The 23,438-nt window shown below is 41.0% G+C and overlaps 2 protein-coding genes across 4 annotated transcripts in view; both read right to left on the reverse strand.

The window, feature by feature from the left end:
• Nucleotides 1-3,868: 3,868 nt before the first annotated feature.
• LOC115786156 (phosphatidylinositol transfer protein beta isoform) lies at nucleotides 3,869-19,885 on the reverse strand. The gene is made up of 11 exons (XM_030738203.1): nucleotides 19,797-19,885; nucleotides 17,372-17,402; nucleotides 16,188-16,333; nucleotides 15,846-15,937; nucleotides 15,713-15,720; nucleotides 15,496-15,570; nucleotides 15,328-15,411; nucleotides 10,902-10,979; nucleotides 8,435-8,545; nucleotides 7,953-8,075; nucleotides 3,869-4,860 (listed from the first exon to the last, which is right to left on the reverse strand). Exons 1-11 carry the CDS (start codon nucleotides 19,814-19,816, stop codon nucleotides 4,813-4,815), a joined length of 816 nt encoding a protein of 271 aa, XP_030594063.1. The 5' UTR covers nucleotides 19,817-19,885; the 3' UTR covers nucleotides 3,869-4,812.
• Nucleotides 19,886-20,959: 1,074 nt separating this feature from the next.
• The window catches only part of LOC115785601 (tetratricopeptide repeat protein 28), a 179,967-nt gene continuing 177,488 nt past the window's right edge, over nucleotides 20,960-23,438 (reverse strand). For all 3 annotated transcript variants that reach the window (XM_030737353.1, XM_030737352.1, XM_030737354.1), the window contains one exon: nucleotides 20,960-23,314. In XM_030737353.1, coding sequence (XP_030593213.1) covers nucleotides 21,696-23,314 — 1,619 coding nt within the window. In that variant the 3' untranslated portion in view covers nucleotides 20,960-21,695. The remainder of the gene's footprint in view (nucleotides 23,315-23,438) is intronic.

Here is a 23,438-nt window from a genome sequence, read left to right on the forward strand (position 1 = left end):
GAAAGTGTGTGCATCACTGTGACCTAGCTGTGGCGTTCACACATACCCCATACTGTGCTTTAACACAAAAAAAAAAAAAAAAAAAATCAGGATTCATGTTTTTTTAATAGGTAAAGACCAGACTGTACCCCAAAACCCAATTAAGAGCACCAGCAGCAAATACTGTGCAGCTCAACAGCAGACAACATCAAGATATTGTTCTGTCTGACAGTAATACTAATAACCCTGTGATACAGAGCCTGCTAGTTCTGTCTACACTGTCTTCTCAAATGGAGACAGACAAGTTAAGTATGACAAACTGATGGCATGGGCTCTTTCCTCCTGAGTCCCCAGTGATGATAAATGCAGCCCAGAGCTACTGCTGCTGCTGCTGAGGCGACTTCATGACAATGGAGAGTCTACAGGCTTTCAAGCACTGTCACAATACCACTCTTTTCTACAGTGATTTAGTACTCAATTTGTCTCAATATTTTACTCAATAGGACAAGATAGCAGAAGTGGGTGCCCTTTTCTACCCTTAATTCAGAGTGTTAAGCTTTCCTCGGCTAGACATATATTACTGTGGGGGTTGCCCAAAGAGACAGTTCCTTCCCTTGTTGAGGGTACAGTGTCCTGTGCGGCTCAGGCAGTGAGAAGCAGAGCCTCACTGTGTCCTCTGTGGGCCTGTCATTCAGATGAGCCATCGCAGCTCCCTGGGTCAGGGTAGGTTAAGTAGCATCTGTCATCCAAAGAACCACCATTGTATTAAGGGGAGGGTGGCAACAGACACCCCACCCCCCCCCCACCCACACATCGCTCGACTCCACACCTCTCTGAGAACAACAGGAAAGACTCAGGAGAATCTCTGGGGCTAAACTTGACCCGAGCCCGGAGGATGAGGAAGCACTCGTGACATCACTGCTAACCCGTGTAGGCCAGAAATAACTTTCCTCTCCAAGAAAACCTGCAGGCCCTGAGCAGATCTGGCCCCATGGGGAGGGTCACATACACAAACATGGTAGGCGTGGACCAAATTGTGAGTTTAAATCCTCACTGTGCCACTTCCTATAAAAACAGAAGTTCTACCAGTGTGTGTTGTCTTGCGGCAGGAAATGCAGCCATGCGGTGCACAAACACTATTGCAACTCTTTTTTCCCTAGGTGTCGCAGGCCTACACAATTCATTTTGACAGATTTCAGGATGCTGTGTGCTTATGCAATCAAGCAATAAGCCGCTATAACAAAGTCTTTGGAACTGTGAACACTGAGACTTTCTTTGGTAACAAGCCTGGATGTCCTGCTGTGTCAAGTCTCGAGCCTCTCTTTGAGATCCGTTTCTTCCCTTCATCTGTTGCAGTATCTATTTAAACGACAGGGGCTCACTCATGACATGTCCCTTCATCTTCCTCGCGAGGGAGACACATGGATGGATGGATGCATGCCTACTGTAGACTACTGTGAGCTGCCACTTAACAGGAGGTGTGTGGGCGAGTCTGCCCATCTCCCCTTTTAGAAACAGCATTATTTGCTTGTTCTGTGGCAGATATAACTGGTTTCCTTGCAGCAGGCCCATGTGACTAGTCCTCCACAAACAATAAAAAAAGGCAGCTATCTCAGGCAGCAGACTGGCGGCCTTTCCTGCTCTTTAGCACAGATTCCGCTGTTATTGTGTGACTCTTCTGACCTGTAGGTCACAGAAAGCACGATCCGTACTGGAGTCACCAATATCTGTAGGAAATTTTTGTATTATCTGCAATCTACAGTACAGAACTGTCTTTCAAAGCTAACCCTGAAATAAAAGAAAGCATAAACACAAACCTCCAAAAAAAAAGGTTAAAAAAAAAAAGTTAGTGTGTATTAGCAGAGATTATGACCATTTAAAGTTTCATAAATAAATGACATCTCTTATTTTTTCCCCTGTGCACTGAGGAAAGAATCTGATGAAATCCCCCACAGGCAAAACCTTTTATTTTCTGACAGACAAAAACAGCACAAACTGAGCTTCAGAAAAAAAAATGTATTGATATTTAGATACAATATTAAAGACTTAGTCGCACACAAAAAGATGTGCAGAAAGAAAAGGCACAATACATCATACATTCATTACCACAACCCGTGATTTTCAAAAGCTGATCAGAACCTTTGTTAACACTTCCGTTAATATCACTGTTTCGACGAATGGCAAACCACCGATTTCAGATTTTCCTTTCATTAAAACAGACTTTGAAACACTAATTACACCGTTTGCTCTGAGACATATGCATTCATAACAGTAACAAAGACCAAGTGGCTCTCACACAGAGGATAAAAAGGAACGGGCTATATTACAACCGTCCTGTATTCAAACTGCAAAGCTGCATTTCCCACTAAAATAGATGTGATATTGAGAAAGGATGTCAGCTGTTTGGAGTAACTGTTGAGCAATATTAATAAAAAAAAAAAAAAAAATCTGTGTCATCTTGTTAACCTGAGAAGATTTTATTGTTGAAAAACGCTTACAAATTTTCCTATATTAAATCTATATTTGCTGAACACCAGAAACCCATTTACACTCTTTGGAAAAGCCAATTACCATGGAAATGATCACAGTCACCCTCATAAGACTGACTGAAAACAAACACACTAGAATACTTTTCTAAGAGTATTTAATCATATAATCTCACTTGAGAAATAATGGGAAATTGATTATACACAAATACCAAATTTATGTCTGGCAATTTAAAAAAAAAAATAAAAAAAAAAAAACAAAAAACAAAAAAGTGACACACACAAACCAAAAAAGCACAAATATTCACAAACATTACGAGGGAACAGATGAGTAAACCACACATACTGTATTACATGTAGCAGTAATCATAATCGACAGTGTGTAGGCTGATGCTACACAATTGTGAAGCCTGAAAAAGAGGGAGCTGGCTACAGAGCTGAAAGCCAGAATAATTAATATGGCGTCTCTTTCCGATGGCTGGTCTGAGGCAAAGATTTACATCTGCAGCCCTTTGCAGTGACAAACGGTGCACGCTGGCTGTTATCGCCTTGAGTAACAAAGTTTTGCTTGCGGAAATGGAAAGGAATTGCACTTCCACATACCGGGAAACAAAGGAGTAACATACAAGTCTGCACCCTGATAAAGCTTTCACCAAGATTTGCTCCTAAGAAGTACCAGCTAACAGCTAATGCTAACCTTTACAAGGTGTGTCCACCAAAGCATTTTTCCTGAGTATATATATATATATATTTTTAATATTAGTAATGAGTGGAGGAACGTTTTATTTGTAGCAGTCTACCAGGTATCTGGATATCTGAACCACTTTTAATATATATAAAATATTGTGTTGCATGCTAACAAATCATCTCCCATATAAAAAAAAATTATGTGCCTCTTAAGTATTCAACTGTGTTCCTGGCTTTTTCCAAAACATTTTGCTGGACACACCCTAGGTCATAAGATAAAATGGCCAGTCAGAAACAAGGGAGGTAGCTAAAAACAATGGCTGGCAGCAGAAATTCAATAAGTGTAGTAGCTCTGATAGGTGTAAAAGCCTGAACACAAAGGTAGCTCTATATGACGCTGGTGTCCACTGGACACCGATAAGGCAATTACAAATCTGTAAACACAGCTAGAATGATGCAGAGGAGGAGGAGGCCTTCTGGAAACCGTCTACCTCGGAGAGCCGGAGCAGTGAGAAAAGGCCTCTGGTGGTGGGCTGGGTGAGTGCAGCGCAGTTTGGCTTGTGACAGAGGCTGGAGGGGTGTAGCACCATCTGTGGCTGTTTTTCAGTGCAGTTTTTTTTTCCTTCCTCCTCTAAGGACATCTGTTAGAGAGGTGAATGCTGCAATATATGTTATATGTGAATGTTTTTAGAACACCAAGCATGGGATGGGTGGGGTGGGGTGGGGTGGGGGGGGGGCATCAGTGAGCGCTGTAAACACATTGAAAAATAACATCCTTTAGCTGAACGAGCTCGCAAGGATCTGCCCCTGCTTGAGTTTTTCAAAGATCAGTCAGCACAAAAAGGCATCCACACCTGTGAGCATGTGTATGCGTAAGAATGAACTGACATGTTTATCCTCATGTGCGCAATGTATGTGTCATATGCGTGCATGCGCAGGGTTCCTATTACATCTGTATGTGGGAGTGAGAGTGAATACCTGTACAGACATGATTGTCAGTGTTAATAAGATGCAGTGCTTCAGTGAGGTGGGGTGATGGGAGAAGGATTACAATGGGCCAAGACACTGAGGCTGTTAGTAATCGCTTAATGGAGGCTATGGCAGGAAAGAACATGAGCATGACAAACAGTCTCCTGCCAGGGAATGCAAACCACACACTGAGTCACAGTGTGTACAGTTATGAGCGAGGGAGAGACAAAGAGAGGTCATAGAGGGCATCATCTGTGAGGAATGTTTCTTTTTGGGGGAGGGGAAAAAAAAAGAAAGAAAAAGAAAGGGCTGGAAATATTTGGTCCAACACCTGCCACTGTGGAATCAAGCTGATGAATTTGCTTTTGTTTTCAAATACTGCAAATAGCTTTTCTTTGCATCTCTCCAGAAGACTAGGTCTCGATAGCCTGATGGCCATAGCTGGCCTTTCCGTCCAAAAATCAAAATTTACTAGAGTCTCATCAGCTAGGATCGTATTGGTTTCTTTAAATCAATTCCTCACTGGATAGAATGTCTACGATTGGGTTAAAGTCGGGGATCTGCTCTATTGATTGCAGGTAGCAGTGCTCCATCCTCCACAGCCTGATTCAGTTAGAGTAAAAAGTGGCACCAAAGGAGCCCGCTTAGCAGACTTCATCACTGCTGTCATCGTGGGTGTTTAAAATCCTTTTCATTCATCTGCAGCACTGGTTCCTCGCACGTCACCCTTCCTGCGAAGCTGTGGGGAAAGAGAGAAATAACACAGGTTAGATTTATGCAAGCTAAACAAGAGAGGGGGAGTTTAGTGGATGGAATCATGAGTTGCTAGTTACTGAAGAGGGAAAAAAAAAAAAAAAAAAGATTTAGACTTCACTAAATCCCACTTTTGGCTTCACAAACCAGTAAAATACATCAAATTTCATTTTTTTTTTTTTTTTTTTTTCCAGTTAACAAAAAGTCAGCTCCAAAAGTCCTTATCAAGCTTCCTGTTTGTCTTCTAGGTAGATAAAAGCATCACTTTCAAATTCTCCCACCCTGAGGCTGATGGCTTTGGAAAGTCAATTAGTGTTAGAATCTGATAGCCGAACACCTTAATGGAACAGTTCAAACCAACACTGGCTCTAAACAGAGGAATAGACAGATCTGATGAAATGGCACGAGGATTCACCCTCCCACTTCTCCATCCTCCCTCCCTTTTTCCTCAATCACAGCACAGACTCCTTCTCAACTGCAGAATTCCATTTGTATGTTAATGAGGAAAAAGGAGCCATCTTGAAGCACCCCGTACACACCCCGTCCTCTCATACCTCCTCCTTCCACACCATCAGCCTCCAACCGCTATACTTAAAGGGTACAGATATGACTGCTGGTATATTGTTTCCTTAATGTTTGGTTTTTCAGTTCGACCAGTGCTGCGTGAACGTGAAGGACAGCGACTGTGTGTAGGCTGTTTTCACCATCACCCAACTGTGACCCTGCTAACCCTTTAGCTTAGAGGTTCAGGCTTGTTACCACAGCCGTCTTTGATTGTACCAACCTGTTTACTTACTCCAAGGGAAAACTGGAAACACATGCTCAGTTGGGTGAGATATGAGAAGGCAAAGTGCAAAATTCTGCATGCTGGTAGTGAGCCAGGAATGTTTGAGACTGGCCCACTTTGGCCAGTCCAACCCAGATTCCTCCCTTGTTCTCCTTGTACGGCCAAAAGCTCCCAGACTGATATTTGGAGTAGTTTCAAGAGCAGTGGAGAGGTTTACAGTAAACGCAAGACACAGAAGTTAAAGTCTATGATTTAGAAATAGACTGTTTTCCTTCTTTCCCATGTCTTTCCCTATGGGGATTATCTGGACTCCAGGCTTTCTGTGTTCATTTGTAACTATCTGCCACTTTTTGTCAAACTTGCATTTGGTAGCTGTTCAAAGGAACAGCTACAAATAGCTGTTCCTTTGCAATACAAATAGGTGTGGAATACCTGGAATGGCCTGGAATACCACAGAAGACACCTAAAGTGGATGACTGGAGAATTTATTATTGTTTTTTTTAATTATTTTTTTAAAGGAAAAAACAAAAAAACAAACATTCACAACATCTAGCTAATAGAGGAACAAAACTGAGGACTGCAACAATACTGCACATCACTGTCAAAGTCTACAACCAAGAGATGTCTGAACGTAAATATAGACAGTATGTAGTATGAAGAAGGAAAGTAAGGCCTCATAAGCCCAAGCATACCAAATTATTTGTCAAACATGGTGATGCTAATGTAATGGCATGGGTTTGCGCGGCTGCCAGCAGAACTGGCTCACTGGGTGTTTACTGATGATGTGACTGAGGGCTTAAGTAGCAGGATGAAGACTTAAAAGTTGACGTTCAGTCAAATGTTGTGTGATTCAAACAGGATACTAAAGAAAAAACATTACACAAATGCAACCCAAGAACTTTTTCAGCAAAGAAATCAAATGTTTTTATACAGCCAACACATTCACCTCACCTCACCCCAACCGAGCACGCTTTTCACTCAGTGTTTCCCCTAGGACCACACACACACACACACACACACACACACACACACACACACACACACACACACACACACACACACACACACACACACACACACACACAAAATGGAGTAAAAGCCCTTTATCAATACCAAAGACTGTAGAGTGAATGAAACATAGGTGTGCAGTAACAGAGAAACTCTGAATGGAGGCAAGAAAGCATCTAATAGGGGTTTTCCACCGTGGGGGGGGGTTAGTCGCATCGTGCCACGAACAGCTGCAATCGGCTGCACATGTTTTTCCACTGTACTGAACAGAAAAACTGAAGTCATCTATGTGAACATCTAAGGAAGCTTTTCAACTTTGTGATACAATATATGAATATATTAAGTTTTCACAAATGAAAGCATCCTGCAAGCAAACACCTTTTAGCATGAAGGTCGACCCTGAACTGGATGAGTGATTAAAATGGATCGATGGATGGAGTAATAACACGAGATGGTTAGGTTATATATGCACTACTCTAACTTAGTGATTCACTCATAGGAAAATAAACACATTGAAATTTACAAACATGGACACAGGAAATAAACTAATCCCCAAACAACAGAGATTCAGGCAGTTACACTTGTGGATTAACACAGAAATCCCCGCACTTGGCAGATGTTGTGAAACATCACAAGCTGAGGGGGGAGCATCAAGCATTAGCGATGGGACACACTGCAACAGATGACAGTGGAAATCTATCAGATCATACTTTGGTACAGCATGACGCAGCTCACCCTTGCCATGCCAATGGAAACCCCATTAGGATGCTGGCCTACAAGTGATAACAAGCAGCAGCACAAAGACCTACACCTGATGGCCTGGCCTTGCTACTCCTCTGCAGCCTTTGTGCCTCGTACAGTCTTACACATCTGGATGAAAAATACAATGCAGGAAATCATAGAACTAGAGATTAGGAAGGAGAAACAAAACAAACGTTTGCACAGAAATACCCAATGGTTTAAGGAACTTTAGTAACAAACAACAAAAAAAATCCACTCAAGAGTCAGCATCACCACTAGGGTCAAAGAGTCCACAGGGAACTCTTAAGCCACTACATTTACTCCAGCAGTCCTGCTTTATCACACTAGCACACAGCAGCTTCAGCTGAATAAAACTGCAGTGGTGTTGCACTGGTTCATATAAAGCACAGGAAAGTAAAAGAAATATTATTCCACAAACTGTCTCTAGATTTGGAAAAAGGTGCTTATTTGCATCAAAACCATCACTTACCAAGTTTGAGGTTGAATTTTTTTAATTATGCAATTTTTATTCACACACTCACCTCATCCAGCTCTCTCTGCGTGTCTGTCTCCATCCGCCGTATATCATCCATATTTAGCTCCACCCACTTATCGATCCAACAGAAGAGCTGGCGATGGAAGTTAGTGAAAATCCGCTTCTCTTGCTGTGGTAGACAGCAGTCTTGTTAGGACTGGATGATGTTTAAGATAGTTGCATGCTAATAAGTACATTTGTAACTTAAGAAAATTGTAAATAAAAATCACTTTACCACATCCCACTGTTATATGTTCAATTTGATTATAGCTCCCCAAACATTACCTCATTCTGTTTGCAATTATTGCTTGCTCATAATAATTAAAAAAAAAAAAATCTCAGTGTCATGGAAATACATTAAAAATGTAACAGTGATCACCCTGCACTGGCCACCCAGACAGCAGAGGCACAGTACTGCATGTACTGCAAACTTGAATTCTTGGAGTCTGAATATAACACACAAAACAACTGTGTAAATATGTGACCAACCTCATGGATGAAGTTCTCCACTTTGGTCTGCAGGCCCCACCACTTGAACTTGACTGTGACTAATTTGTAGGCACACATCTTTGGGCATTCAGGTTTATTACCCAGCTCTGTCTGTCGAGAGAAACGCGGCAAAGAACACAACTTACAGCCCATCACTTTTTAAAGCACAATATCAGAATAATTCACAGCAAAAACTTGACAGAAACTTTCCAATGAGAGAACAATTGTAAAAGCAGCAGGAGGCATTATTTTTGACAAATCTAAGATTCATTCATTAATACATAATGCTTTGGGCATGAAGGTTGCTGAAATAATTATCAATATGAAGATGTGCTGTGCACAGATAAAAGTGCCCTAATCTACAACACACTTTCTAAATCCATCTGCTGCTTGCACTCTGCCTCACTCTGAAGAAGAGAAGAAAAGGAGACGTTTTTTTTTTTTTTTTGGGGGGGGGGGGGGGGGGGGGGGGGCACAGCAAAGTGGATAAACTCCAGATGAAGGGACCATTTCTCTGCCTCCACCCTGACAGCGACACCGTTCCCGACAGGCATGTCTTTGTGGCCACAGAAGGCAGATAAAACGGTGCTCGCGAAGCGATAAGGGCGCCGCAGTGCAAAGCTGGTTACATTATTAACACCTAGGACCTGCTCGCCCCCAGAACACACACACTCTCCCTCTGAGAACACCTGTTTAATTAATCACTTCATTCTGGCTCGGCATTCCAAGAGAAAATGCCACAGACCCGCCTCAATCACCCTTATCCCACTGCCGTTTGATGCTACGATCATGGAGAAGCGCGAGAGAAGAGAAATGAGAAACATTTCTAAATTTGCAGTGGGTTTAGAAAAGTTGTCATCGCTAAAGGAGAACTTCACATGAAACGGATTCTACATCAAAACACTTACGGTGACATTTCTTCTCTCCCTCTCTGTGCCCCACTCAAAGGAGCAGAAGTTTTCAGAAATACAAAGGGTACCGATATGCAAGCATGTGTGCACGCAGAGATAGACAAGAGTTTTATTGCTCTGAGAAGCTGGCAGAAATTGTGCCTCTGTTGTCACATAACTACTTTTTTTCCCCTCCACCTTTTCAAAAACAGTCTTTTTCCATGTCCACAGCGGACGGGGGAAAGTGATCTAATTAAAAAACACAAAATAAAAGTTGTGCTTCTTTATTCATACTTTTTAAAGCTGTTTGGCTGCCTTTGTTCCCTGAAAATTCTTGAAGCAGAGGAAAGTTTCCCATGGTGAACTTTGAGGGCTCCACTGCAGAATAGAAATTCTCTGTGCTCCAACAGCGAACAGGACCCGTTTGTGAGGCTCCAGGGTATGGCAGGGTTTAGAGGCGAAAGCAACAAAACTCCTGACAAAGTTTCTCTGTGGATGAGCTACTTATTGACTTTTTACCCCTTATCAAAATGTCAGTCTTTATACAGAACCGCTGTTTGCTGATTTAGACTCAGCAGCTTGGTCGTCTGCCACACAAAGTCTAGCAGATCCATGTGAGCGCAGATGTTGACCTGCTAACTTCAGACATTTTTTTATTTCATTTAACCAGAGGTAACAAAGAGGCGACTGGTCTTCATCAAACTGCAGCCCTACAGTGCTGTGGACATAGCCCGAGCATTCATGCAGCTGCAGGCTTTAATGCCTAGTTCTCCATTTCTCTACATTCATTACACCTACTATATAAACCTGCTGCAGCAGCATCCACACAGGATGATGCTGCCACCACAAAACACAATCTTTGGACTCTGCTGACCCAGTATGTACAAGCTACGCTTTAACTTTGGAGATTTAAAACAGTACAGCAATTATTTGCAATGCATAGAACTGTACAAGGTCATGAAATTATATCAGTAAAAGCTGTGAATGCAGGTCTTGATGACCAGATATATACTCATTTCTTTATAACTTGGCAAATGGGTCAGATGTGTACATCCAAGGCCATATCTACAACTCTCAGATGTAATCATATTTCATTTAAAAAATAAATAAATAAAAAATTGCTGCATTTACGCCTAACATCCACACTACTCTGGAGTTTTAGTGCCCCCAGAAAGGAAACTATTGTCAACACTTCCAACTCCAAAAAGGCAGAAACACAGAGCTTTGGAAACAGCGGACACAATATCAACATTCACTGCCTAATTGAGTTTGATTGGTAACTGCGTGTCGTTCTCCGCATTATCACACCCAATCATGTGATCCTTTGCCAGAAGAAAATAAAGACATCAGCCTCGACCGGCAATGGTTCATTAATGCACTGCAGACCTTGTTGTCTATGTAAACAGCCACTGTGCAGCTGAAGTCTGCATTTTATCAAACTACCAGTGCCTATAGAATGAAGCATAACCAGTGTATGAGTCATGGGTTATATTTATTTTCTGGTATTAGTATCTCCAGAGACCAGTTCTGAACTGGTGCTGAAACATTCACATGGATGTAGCTTACAACAGCATTACCTTCCAGTTGGGACCAAGAGGTCCTCTCCCAGTCTTGACTGACTTGAAAATGGCAGGATCCTCATCTGCCTTGTAGTCCTACAATGACATTTTTTTTTTTAGTTAGTTGATGAGTACAATATATAGCACAGTATATTTAGCAAAACTCAAATGTTAAAAAAAAAAATATATATATATAGCTGAGGTACACTAAACGCACCGTGTTTCACATTTATGTATACTGGTATTGCATAAAATAAGCAATTAGCAAGTAATTAGTTTCATCTGATAGCAGGAGTTGAGAAATCTGCAGGATTTTCACCCAATTTAAAAACAATAACAAAACCCCCCCCAAACCATTTCTATAGATTTCCAACACAAAAAGTCAACGTGGGATGACTAATCAACAACTAAACTACGAGAACTAAGAGCAGAAAAGGCACAGCTACAGGACAGGTCAGATGAGTACTCCTTCCATCTCTGCAGATAATGTCACAAAACAAGATGCCAACAACTCTGCTCACAAGTGGCTTGGAGATAAGACTTATCTGTGTCTGATACTGATGCCACCAGCAACATTTGTTTAATTAGGGTGAGGATGTCAACGTACACAAATGCGCTTGCGTGGCTATTGCGTGCTGACGAGAATTTGTGCTGCCTATTTAAGTATCTGTGTGTCTGCAGTTCCAATTACAAGAGAACCTCTTACCCTACATACAGTATGCAATTCATAAGGTCACGTCCTGCCAACACACTTTGGTGAACTAACAGCTTTATGCCCCATTACACAAAAGGCTCTTGTTCCTTGGGGAAAAAATAAACAAATAAAGGGTATAGTAAAATCTAGAGAGATACTGAGCACATGTGCCAAGCATGACACTCTTGAAAAAAAAAATCTGACTTTGTAAAAAAAGACAAGAGAAATAGTAAATCAAATAAATGGAATGGCTTTAAAATTATTAACAGCTCAAGGGCCCAGCAATTTTAAATAAATCATGATGTGCCTGAAGCTAAAAAGCTACTTTTTCAGGGCTACTAGCCAACAGGAGGGTGCCAAACGTGTGGAAAGAAATAAAAACATACCTTTAGAAACACACACACACACACACACACACACACACACACACACACTAATTTGGGTGTTTTAATGCTGAGAGTTCCATCACTATAACAATACACTGTGCTGCACTAATGAGGTCTGTGAATCGATGTGCCGTGGTACACAAAAAGAAGCCATTTCTTAAAGAGTGTATATTAGAGTGCAAGTGTGTTTATGTTGAGTGTGTGTTTGTCTAGTTCCGGCACACGCAGCACTGTGAACTTTAATTACGCTAACAAACTCATCTGTGCTGGCGGTACGCCCCAGAGCCTGCAGTCATGCCCGAGGCTGAGGGCTGATAGGGCCCTCAGACACAACACACTCCTCCAGCAAGGCAAACACGTCCGCCTCGTTAACTACCCACCACAAACAAACATGTACACACACACACAGAAACCAGGGCTTCTTGGCCAAATAGCCACATGTATGCTTGCACGCATACCGAGAGCAACATTGAAATGAGGCAATGTGGTGTCAAATAACAGCAATAACATGTAACATCTTCAAATATGATTTCAGAGATTTCAAACAGAGCTTTAAATACTTAAATTTATCCTTGATTGGGGTGTGCGCATTTTAAATACAAAGATCTCTGTAAATCAACTGGCTGTATTGGGGCCGACTGCTGAAATTAATTATTTTAAATGCACTTTATAATAAAAAAATTTGGGGGGGGGCTCTAAGACGTAACATAGCCCAGTAAAGCAGAACAGTCAGCCAAGTACATAACAAGTCAGAGAGCAATTAATGTTCTGTTTCTTTATAAAATCTTTATAAAGCAAATACAAAGAGGGGAGACAGGTAGAAGGAAAAAACACACACACACACACACACACACACACACACACACACACACACACAAATTCCAGAGAGGGCGCAGCTGTCCCAGACCTGATGCCAACTTGAGTGTGGGTTATGCACTAAAATATTTATAAAATGAGTCAGGATACACTAAAGGTTTATGAAGACTGCCCAATATTCTCTCCCTTTGAAATGCTTTACGTATTATCAATGCAATCAATCACAACCAGCTTTTCACCCTCAAGAATGTATAATCACACCTGAATAATCAAGTATGTTGCTGTGACAACCAAACACAAAACTGTTAGGAAACTCCTAAAAATGAAGATCATACCAGACTGTAAATAAAATCTAAATGCTAAGCTGAACCCATGCACTGAAAATGTACCCCAGTCTCCCTAGTGCTGTTTAAAGTAGTGTTCAGGTAACTAGTAGAGCCCAGTTGATACACAGCTTTGAAGACCAATACCAATATTTGGTGATTTAAAAACCTGACTTATTTTAAATTAAAAAATTTTTTTCCAGGCATACAAAGACTTAAAACTCTTTTACTCACTGGCATTTGAGTCTGTTTGATTGGTTCACTGCCTCCTGCGCCTTTTTCCAGCCATGACTGTATAGCTGTATGCTTAGCACCTACTCACATGTTTCCCTAAAAATGTGTTATGTGCAGTTATTTATGAATCTTCAGTAAGATAATGTGACAATGCAGTTAAAAAAAGAAAAATTCTTGTTTTACTGCTACAACTACTCATGGATTACCCATCTACGCTCTGCTCGGATCAGCTGGTTTGTGTGTTTGTGGTGTTATAAACGTGCTGCCAACAGGGAAGTTGCAGAGTGCCCTCTGGTAGACAAACTGTACAACATCAACACTCATGATATGATTGAAGGGTGTTTCTTCTCTCTGTTTACATTTTTAATTTTCATCTATCAACCGTTACAAATCCCAACACCAGTATAATGACTGCTCCAATAATCACACATCAGCACATATCCACAAAACAAAGAAAACTGTCAGAGGTCAGTTAATTCTTAGTGTTGTAGATGCTTATTTTGTTTTTTGCTGTGGCTTCTTTGTTTTGTTTGGTTTGTTTGTTTGTTTGTTTGTTTTTTTTTGGGGGGGGGGGGGGGGGGGGGGGGGGGGGTTTGTGTGGACTCTGCATGCTCTCCCTATGCCTGTGTAGGTTCTCTGTGGGTACCCTGGCTTCCTCCCACAGTCCAGAGACTGCCACATTAGACTAAATGATTCCAAATTGGCCATAGGTTTAAATGTGAATGTGAAAGACTGTCTATGTCTCTGTGTTAGCACCACAACCTGAACTGTATAAGCCGTTCTTTTTTTTTTTAAAGCCCTTTCACAGATTATTTTCGTGTGCTCACACACTTGCTGGGATCAGCTTGTAGCACAACAAAAAAAGTGCAAGTGCATAAACAGCTTAGCAGCACCTGGAAGCCACTGAGGCCTAATCTGTCTAAAAGTTATTAAACTGGTCCTAACAGGTCTCAAAACCTTTTATTAAGTTCCTTAAAACTGAAATAATCAATAATTGTAAGCAGATACATTAAGTGCTCAGCAATATTTATTATTTCCTTTAACTAGGATATCTGGTGGATGACTAATTTCTGCTGCCTGAAAAATAGATGCAGAGTTCTGCTTGCATTAAAGCCTTGATTATACTCTGTGACTCGAGTGCAGTCCAGTGATCGGGTCATCATCAGATGGTGAGCACGATGTCAGTTTTTTCTGACCGCGTGGAATTTACATTACAATGCACCAACTACGCCCCAGGTGGCAGAATTCAAAGAATGATTGCTTGGCCATCAGGTTTCCAGCTGTGTCCATAACAGAGTATAATCAAGGTTTAAGAGTAAGACAAAGTTGAGGAGAGAAATCACATTCTGTCTGCATTTATCTGGACAGCATAAACCCCTCACCAAAGTGAGGGCAAATCTTTAAATAAGCTGAACAGACTCGGCCCAAGGATTGTTCCCTGGAACCCCAAAAGTGAAGCCAGAAACTGAGAACCATGTGCCAATTAATTATTGTTTTCATGAGTAAAGTATGACTAACTGTTTGAGTGTGTTATATAATCAAGGGAAATAATGGCCCCAAACATCATCCTTTCAAGACTGGGTTTTAAATCAGACTTTGGTAATAGACCAGAGAGAGAGCAAATTTCAAACTGAGTCAGATGGTTCATACAGGCTGTTAAGTGGTAACAAAATGCTCTTTCAACTACTTTCAGATATACACGTAATTTAATAGATTGTTAGATGAGAATAGAAAGAAAATGCTGTTTAATTTCATCAATACTATTCACTTACATCCTTATCACACAGATGCCAAGACTAGATGTAGCCCCCCACCCCCACAGGAATCTTTCTGAAGTGTATATATGTAAAAGTAAGCTGCTCGTGAAAAATTAAAACCTCAACTTTAACATTCCCATGCTGAAGGAGTTAAGCAAAAAAGGCCTGTAATGATCAAGTGTGTCCACATGAAGGCTCCACACTGTGTTTGGAAATGTGTTTGAAGCTACTTACAGCAGAGGCCACTTGACTTCTGTCTGCAATGTCAATGGGCACCACTGTTACGTTCTGCCATGTGGAACTGTCCAGTTTGTGCACCTGAACAAGTACAAAAAGATTTGTTACACGAGGACAATAAACTCATCATTCATGTTGGATATCTGCTTGCTTTGACATCCTCACATTTTCTTGTGTTCCAAGGTCCGGTTTGTGCCACGTCTCAATTTTAATCATGAAATCATCTTTCATATATTCATTCTGGAATAAAGACAATGAAATGAATGAGACAAAATTAAAAAAACAGAACAAAACAGACACGCTGAACTTCAATCTTTGATACTTAGGAAAAGTCAAATAATTTTTAAAATGTAAGAAAGAAAACCCATATAAGGTTACATACCGTCACAACTGTTCCGAGGTTACACATGACGCAAAAAGGGGAAAGAGAGACAAGAACAAAACATCATTTAAAAAAGGGAAAAGAAGAGTTTCAAGGTAAACCTAAGCTAAGTGGTATGGGGAGGGGAACTCACTGGTTCTGCAGTAGGGGTAGGCATTCCAAGCTTTTTCATGGAAAACCAGGGCACTTTCAGGGGCTAGGAATCTGACAAATCCTGGGACTTTACTGTAGGGTGTGAGGGAACAAAGGAACAGGTACATGTGGAGAAATGAAATGAAAGAGGAAGACATGTTGCTTCTCCTATCATTGGTTCTACAGGAAAGATTACACAGTAAGGAAATGCACTCAGAATGCTTCAAAGATAAGACAACACTGCCACTGCCTGGTAGCACTGTGCTATTACACTACGAGAAAGCATCTATAAAGTCAATATTCGTGTAAGAAAGAAAAAGAAATACAAGGGGAAAGATCATACCTCTTTAGATGGTAAATTTTGTGCGTGTACTGTCCTTTCTCTCCATCTTTTTCATATGGCTCATTCTTGAGGACCTCAATGCCATCACCACCCCCTGTCTCATTTTTACTTGCTTCAGCCACAGAGAACAGCTGACCCACTTGATACTGCAACAAAAAACACAACATTAACATACGCACAAAACAAACTGAAAAACCTAATGGTAATCAGTAGATTTGAGCACTTTTTAATTACAACATGAACCTCAATCATTCTTTTATCTCACATTTTATTTTAATCCAAAAGCCAACACTTCAGAAGTGTCCATCTAATGAAATGACGCCTCCATCTTCTCAGCTCCACCAGCTTAAAGCTAAATTAACTCATGCATCGTTATGACGCTTGAACACCAAACAGAAAAAGAGGAGAATGACTAATATTGAGCTACCAAAAACCCTTCCTACTATTTCTTTCACAAAGACAAGAATTCTTTTCAAATATTTTAAATTTGGATATGCAGCACTGATTGCCAAGAGACTGTATCCCAGCAGCTGGGTGAAACTCTGGGATTTATTACATAAATGTCTGTAAACACAGGGAACAATTGCTGGCTCAAACAAACATCTGCAAATTAAGCCTTTTTGTTTTGTTTTAGCAGCCAAAACAACAGAAATGATACAGCAGTGACATGTCTTTATTCTTTGTGATGGGGATTGTTTTGAACACACACACACACACACACACACACACACACACACACACACACACACACACACACACACACACACACACACACACACACACACACACACACACACACACACTTCAGAGAGTTGCAACATTTCCTTTAAACCACACCTCAGTGACACTTTTTACCCCTAATAAGGAACTGATGTTTGACTCCGTTTAGTTAGTCACCAACTAAACATGGACTTTTTTTGCATTAATATAGACTTCTTTGTAACCAAACAAAAAAGGGCACTAAAGAAAAGAACCAACATATGTGTGAGTATGAGGATATGCATTTTATATCCTTTTACATCATTATAACTTTTCTTATTTTACATTATCTTTATTGCTGTAATTTTATTAATTTTACTATCAATATGATTATGTGCCAACATCAATACAGATAATAGCAGACATTACAAAAAGTTAATAATTTACAACATTGTAATAAGATGGATTAAAACCCAATTACTCACCTCTTCGACACTGCAAGGTAAAACCACACGGCTGCAAAAGACAGAAATGAGTGGTAACTTTCACAAAGCACTTGTTTCTTAAATACACTGTTTAATATTGGATAAATTCATGACACACTACAATTTCACATCTATTCCATATAAGAAAAGGACTACTCTTCTAGAAGTATGCTGCCATTTGTATTTTTTAAGTGTGAGTCATTGTACATATTAAGAGGACAAAAAAGAAAAAAAAAAAAATGATGACACTGCAGATGCAAATGCGACACGACTAATACAGACGATGCATTCTAAAACAATAAAACTGACTCTGGAGTCTGAAACGTTTCTACATCTTGGCAGTAAAACTTGTATAGCCTTTGGTAGGATTTACAAGCAGTTCAGTCTCTAAATATTATTCATCATCATGCACAATTACTCACAAGACTCCTTTATTTATGCCTATATTACTATCTCTGTTCCTAATGGCAACATCATAACTGCCTGTCATGCCACAGTATGCAACACAAGCACCAGTGCAGAACAGCAAAAAGACCACAGTAAGATGCACGCCAGATTATGAAACCAAAAGAGCCACCACAACACACAGAGACCATCTCCCTGCCAGAAACAGGAAGACAGTCAAAGTTACTCTTCCTGAGGGAAAGGACTACGACTATCACCCTGAGTGACAAACTGCTGACTTCAGCAAGATAAGAGGAGCCCATCACCAGACCCAGCTGGAAAGGTTAGAGCTGAATTAATGCAAGATTGTATAAGACTACCAGAAAAATAAAAGCAAAAATGATATGAGTGAGCTAGGCAGGCCAAAAATGCAGGGTGCTTAGGTAAGGTGGTTTGAACAAGAAGACAAACCAAATCTGAATTTTTATTTTATCAGATTTCCAAGTTAAAAATCATCCTTAGTCAGTGTAGAGTAAAATGATGGTGCAACTTTTTCCTTCATTTCCAGAAATAGCCGCAGTTCAGGCTGTGAGTTAGAAGTTTCCCTTCACTAACCACAGAGTGCAAAAGAAAAAAGTAGAGGGAGGAAGTTCTAAGTATAAATCTAAAGCAAAGCTGTCCAGGAGGCTAACATCAGCACAATTACTGCAGCTTTCATCCCCACACTACTTTTTTGCTATCCATAAACTCTCAATGAGTGGAGACAACAAACCATAACAGTGGGAACTGGAATGTTTTTCTCCAGCATCATAACTACTGAATTACCCATGTTAGATAAGGCTAGACCTCTGAATGCCACCCACTAACAGATGTTCTGTTTCCATGCTGCTCTGACAAGTCCAAAGCCATGACTTGTGATTACTTGGGTTTACTTCTGAAGCAAACAAAAGGTGCAGGGCACATCAGAACAGTTCTAAAATTTATCAAACCACGTGAGCAGGAGTACAGTGAGCAGTTGTTTGTTTAAAGGATGCTGCAGTAGAACACCACAGATACAGATTAAGTCCTCCTCCACGCCTGTAGGTACAACTGCTAAGTGACTTAATACAGTAGTCCAAATCAGAATTCCAGGGCTGCTTTTTGCGTTGCACACATGGACTTTGGTAGGATTAGGGCGCCACAGTGCTCGAGGTGCATGCTGACAACAGTGCTGTGTTATATTTAACACAAAATTGTAACAGTTTTACATAGCTCCAATCTATGTTAGTCCCTTTTTTTTTTTTTTCCCCATTTCCGTGGGATGCAAAATTAAACAGATCCACCCTCTATCTATCCATGTATTCTGAGCCAGCTGATGACAGGTTTACTGCTGTAATTCGACACACTCAAAAAAACCGATCGTGGCTTAACAAACCGAAACGGAAATCTTTTATTCAACTTCAAAACCCAAAAGGCTAAGGCTAACAGCTACTAGCTTCGACTTTACTATTAGCATCAAGTTTGATGCTCGAAGCAGACAACCGAACAAACTACAAATTTCCTAAGTAATCAAAACGTCTTATCCTGCGGTGATTACCTGGAGCCGACACATGTTTGTGTGTCAGTATTGCAAAGACAGCGTGAACGTAGCCGCTAGTTGACTTCCCCACAGGTTAGGTAGTTAGCTAAATTAGCGTTAGCAACTCGAGAGCCAGTTCGAGGCTTGAAAGCACAGATGCCAGTACTTTAAAACCACAGGACACAAACCGCAGATTGAAGCGTTTAGAAGCCATGAGCTTGGCGATAACATATGAGAAACTGCATGAAACCAGCAGCTGTCCGAGAGTGATAATCTGCTGTCAAAGCCGGTAGGCCAGAGACGCTCTTCGCCAATCCCATCCTCCCCTCGTGTGCCTAACACTGAGCCCGAGACAGCATGAAAAGTTTGTGTTAGCGCTCAGGGACTGGGGAAAAAGAACCTTCCTGAACAAATGTACCAAACGATAGAACGCTTTCAAAAATGACAAGAAAAAAACAGTTTAGGCAGAAACCTCTCACTTACTACTCCTTGATGAGAACCATCTTAACTTCTTCCTTTCTGTACTGCCCCGTTACCACTCACTAACGTCACGGGCTCCTAAGAGAGGGGGCAGGCCCCACCTACTGCAGCGGTGATTTGCAGAAGGAGGGAGGGGCGGACCTAGCGATTAGCATCAACCAATAAAATCGCTTTCTGGAGACTTTAAGACTGTATTTCTGCCCTGTTATTCCATATTTAAGTGCTAAACACAGAAAAAATATCGTTCATAATAAAAAGATTTGAGAATGACGTTCTAACGATCTATAATAATTACTCCATATTTAATTGGAGGTGGTACAAAGACACAAAACTGCAAAAAGTAACCGCTTTAAAAAAAAAAAATTCTCAATTCGATGTCACTAGCATGTTTTTAAACATTTAAACATGGGATGGAAGATTCAGTGACTCCTTATATATATATATATATATATATATATATATATATATATATATATATATATATATATATATATATATATATATATATATATATATATACATATATATATATATACATATATATATATATATACATATATATGTGTGTATATATCTAGCAGGGGGTTGAAAACTATCACTGGCTTTAGATCGTTGCATGTTGAGCTGTTTTTTAAAATTTTTAGCCTACTTCACTTTGTCAGACAGGTTCTATTTAAGTGATTTCTGGCAGTAAATCAGGCCTGAGTGTGAGTAGTGAAATTGAACTCAGCTTTCTAAAAATTGGGGTCAATCACAGTTAATTCATAATTTAACAAGAAGGGCAATGACTTTTTCACACAGGGCCAAGTAGGTTTGAAAAGACTTTTGCCCTCAATAAATGAAATTAGCATTTAAAAATCTGCATTTTGTATTTAGTCTGGTTGTCTTTGTCTAGTGTGTTTGATGATTTCAAACATGTGTGACAAATTTGAAAAAAAAAAAATAGGAAAGGGCAAATACTTTTTCACTGCACTGTATATACATTTATAGATATTACTTTCAACATTTGCTATGTTGACTTTGTACTATGAGTAAATATATGGTTTTAATGATATGCCAATTATTGCACTAGTCTTTTGTTCACATTATAGACACAGCATCCCAACTTTTTTTGGAATAAGATATCTACAGATGTATGAAGCTATACAACAGAATAATGTCAAGAATACAAGAAAGCAAACATGATGCTTTATTGAAACAGTTTACTGATAAATGACAGATGGTTGTCATGAAACTTTCATGTTTAATCTAAAAAAATCATGGGCTAAAAAGTCATACATGGTACTTAACACTGAATAGCAAGAGAATCCATGCTTCAGAGCAGACACTCAATTCACAAAGAAATCAGGCAAAATGCCCTTTTGATTTCAATAAAAAATATTAAATCTTTTTCTCCACTTTATCCATCTTTACATGGTACAGGTTTGTTCACTTTTTAATCATATAAAAACGCTTAATACTGATTGTGAAACACTGGAATTAATTTACAAAACATAATAATAATTATTATATTAATAACAATAACAAACAATAACAATAACCATTACATTTAAAAACAAAAATAAAATGGAAGAAATCAGTCAAAGCTGTTGCATCTTGGCCCACACAAACAGCAAAGTTTTGGGTGAAAAAATACCAAAATGGCATTTACATCTACCTGACACACAGTTACACACAAACACAGTATCAGGTCGTTGAGTATTTCTCATTGCCATTTACAGTGTTATGGGCACAAAGACAAGACACTCTCTAAAGCATTCATGTGCCTCTGTAGGATCAAACTCACAACCAAAGAAATCTGTCTCACTGTCAGTCAAGCTTGGTGAACCAATAGTGATCCTCAAAAAGTGCCCTACCCCTCCAGCACCCAGAATATTAAAGTACTTGACTGTCTTAGTTGTCTCAGCATTTAGAGGAAGGGAAAAATCTCCCTGGTGACAGGAACTTGTATCCATTGCCAGCAGGTAGTCGGATTGAACGAGCACCGGGGCTACTGCTTGTGGAAATAGTAGGTGATGGGGCCACTTTTCTGGGGTTGGAGCAGTGATGTCCATTGGAAGAGTTCTTGTTACCCCTATCCAGTGACTGCAGCCCCAGCTCCCGCAGCTCCAGGCTGTCTTGGGTATCGTTAGGGGAGCAGTGGCGTGGGGAGAGGTTCAGAAGGCTCAGTACATCTCTGCTGGCAGAGGCAAGAGGACCAGGTGTGCTGTGGACAGCTTTGACAGGACCTAGATGTTGATGTTGCTGTTGCTGTGCTGCAGCATTAGCCCAAAAGGTCTTCAGATTGTGGATAGCTTGGACTTTTTCATCAATGACGCCTCTTCTTAGTCGATCCAAATCTGCCGTGTCAGCTGATGTAGAGCATGCAGAGCCTGTAGAGGAGTAGGAAAGAGCAGGAGATGGAGCACTACCAGCAGGGGACTGGTGACCAGAACTTGGAGACACGTTGCTCGGGGAACGAGAGATGTGACCACTGTATGGAGAGCTTGGGTACTTTAATTTGAACTGTGCATGAGTATCCGAAGTGGGTGAAGGATGGCTGCCCTCCTTTTGGGAAGACTCAGAGACTGCAGGGCTATTGTAGCCAGAGCTTATCTTTTGCAGTGAAGAGGATCGTGAGGGAGGTTTGGGCCTTGGGGAAGACTGAGCTCGACCACTAGCGCTGCTGTTAGGACGGCTGAATGCACTAGTTTCAGAAGAGCGGAATGCGCTATTCCGTGCTGAGGTTCCTCCAGCTGTCCCGCCCTCTGCGCCAGCCCGCTGAAGGCTACCCACAGCACGCAAATGGCTGTGAGTCTCTTCAAGAATCTTCTGGGCCAGTTCCTGAGGATCTAGAGGGACAGTTTTTTCTTCCTGAGACTTGACAGTGCTGTCCGTCTCGGTACTGGACTGATCAGATTCACCTGTATCTGAGCTGCTCACCTTGCCAACTTTCTGAAATGGTGAATTTGGGCTGGGCACCAGGCTTGTTTTGACAGGAGATGTTGGCGTACTGACACTGCCTCTTGATGATACGGATACAGAGTAACCTCTCCCTGTTCCTGTGCTGGAGCCGCCAACAACGCCCCTGCCACCCCGGTGGTGGCGCTGGCTGTGGCCTGGTGGCAAAGGCAGAGAGTCACAGTGACTTCCCAGGGGTTCGCTACTGATAATGGAAAAGCCCTCATATTCCTCCTCATCTCCGCGGGCTCCTGCCACTGCAGCAGCCGCTCCATGAGGAGAGGAGCGACTGCGGGGAACATGAGGGTGTTTGTGGACCAAGTAGTGTGCTGTGACCCCACTGCGCTGCCGATGAGCAAGGAAATCGCACTCTGACTTGGAAGCAAAGCTCATAGAAGAGGCTACAGAGCTAAGGCTATAAACAGAGATGGCATCAGATGCTTGATTGTCCAGGCAAGGAGGAGAGAAGGGTAGGCTTGAGTATCCCACGGGTAGGGGGTTTGACACAGACTGGGCTGAAGCTAGAGACTCAAGGGAAGATGAGCTGTCCAGGCTCAGGCGCTTGGGCAGTTCTGTGGAGTCTGAAAATCAGAGAAAAAGGAAGATGATGAATGTGACACATGATAAAAACAACGGGGAGTTAACAATGTTCAATGCACAGTTCAGATTCCAGTGAAACAAGTTAGGATATTAGGAAAATCAGTA

This window comes from Archocentrus centrarchus, chromosome 9, assembly GCF_007364275.1.
Source record: "Archocentrus centrarchus isolate MPI-CPG fArcCen1 chromosome 9, fArcCen1, whole genome shotgun sequence".
Lineage (NCBI taxonomy): Eukaryota > Metazoa > Chordata > Actinopteri > Cichliformes > Cichlidae > Archocentrus > Archocentrus centrarchus.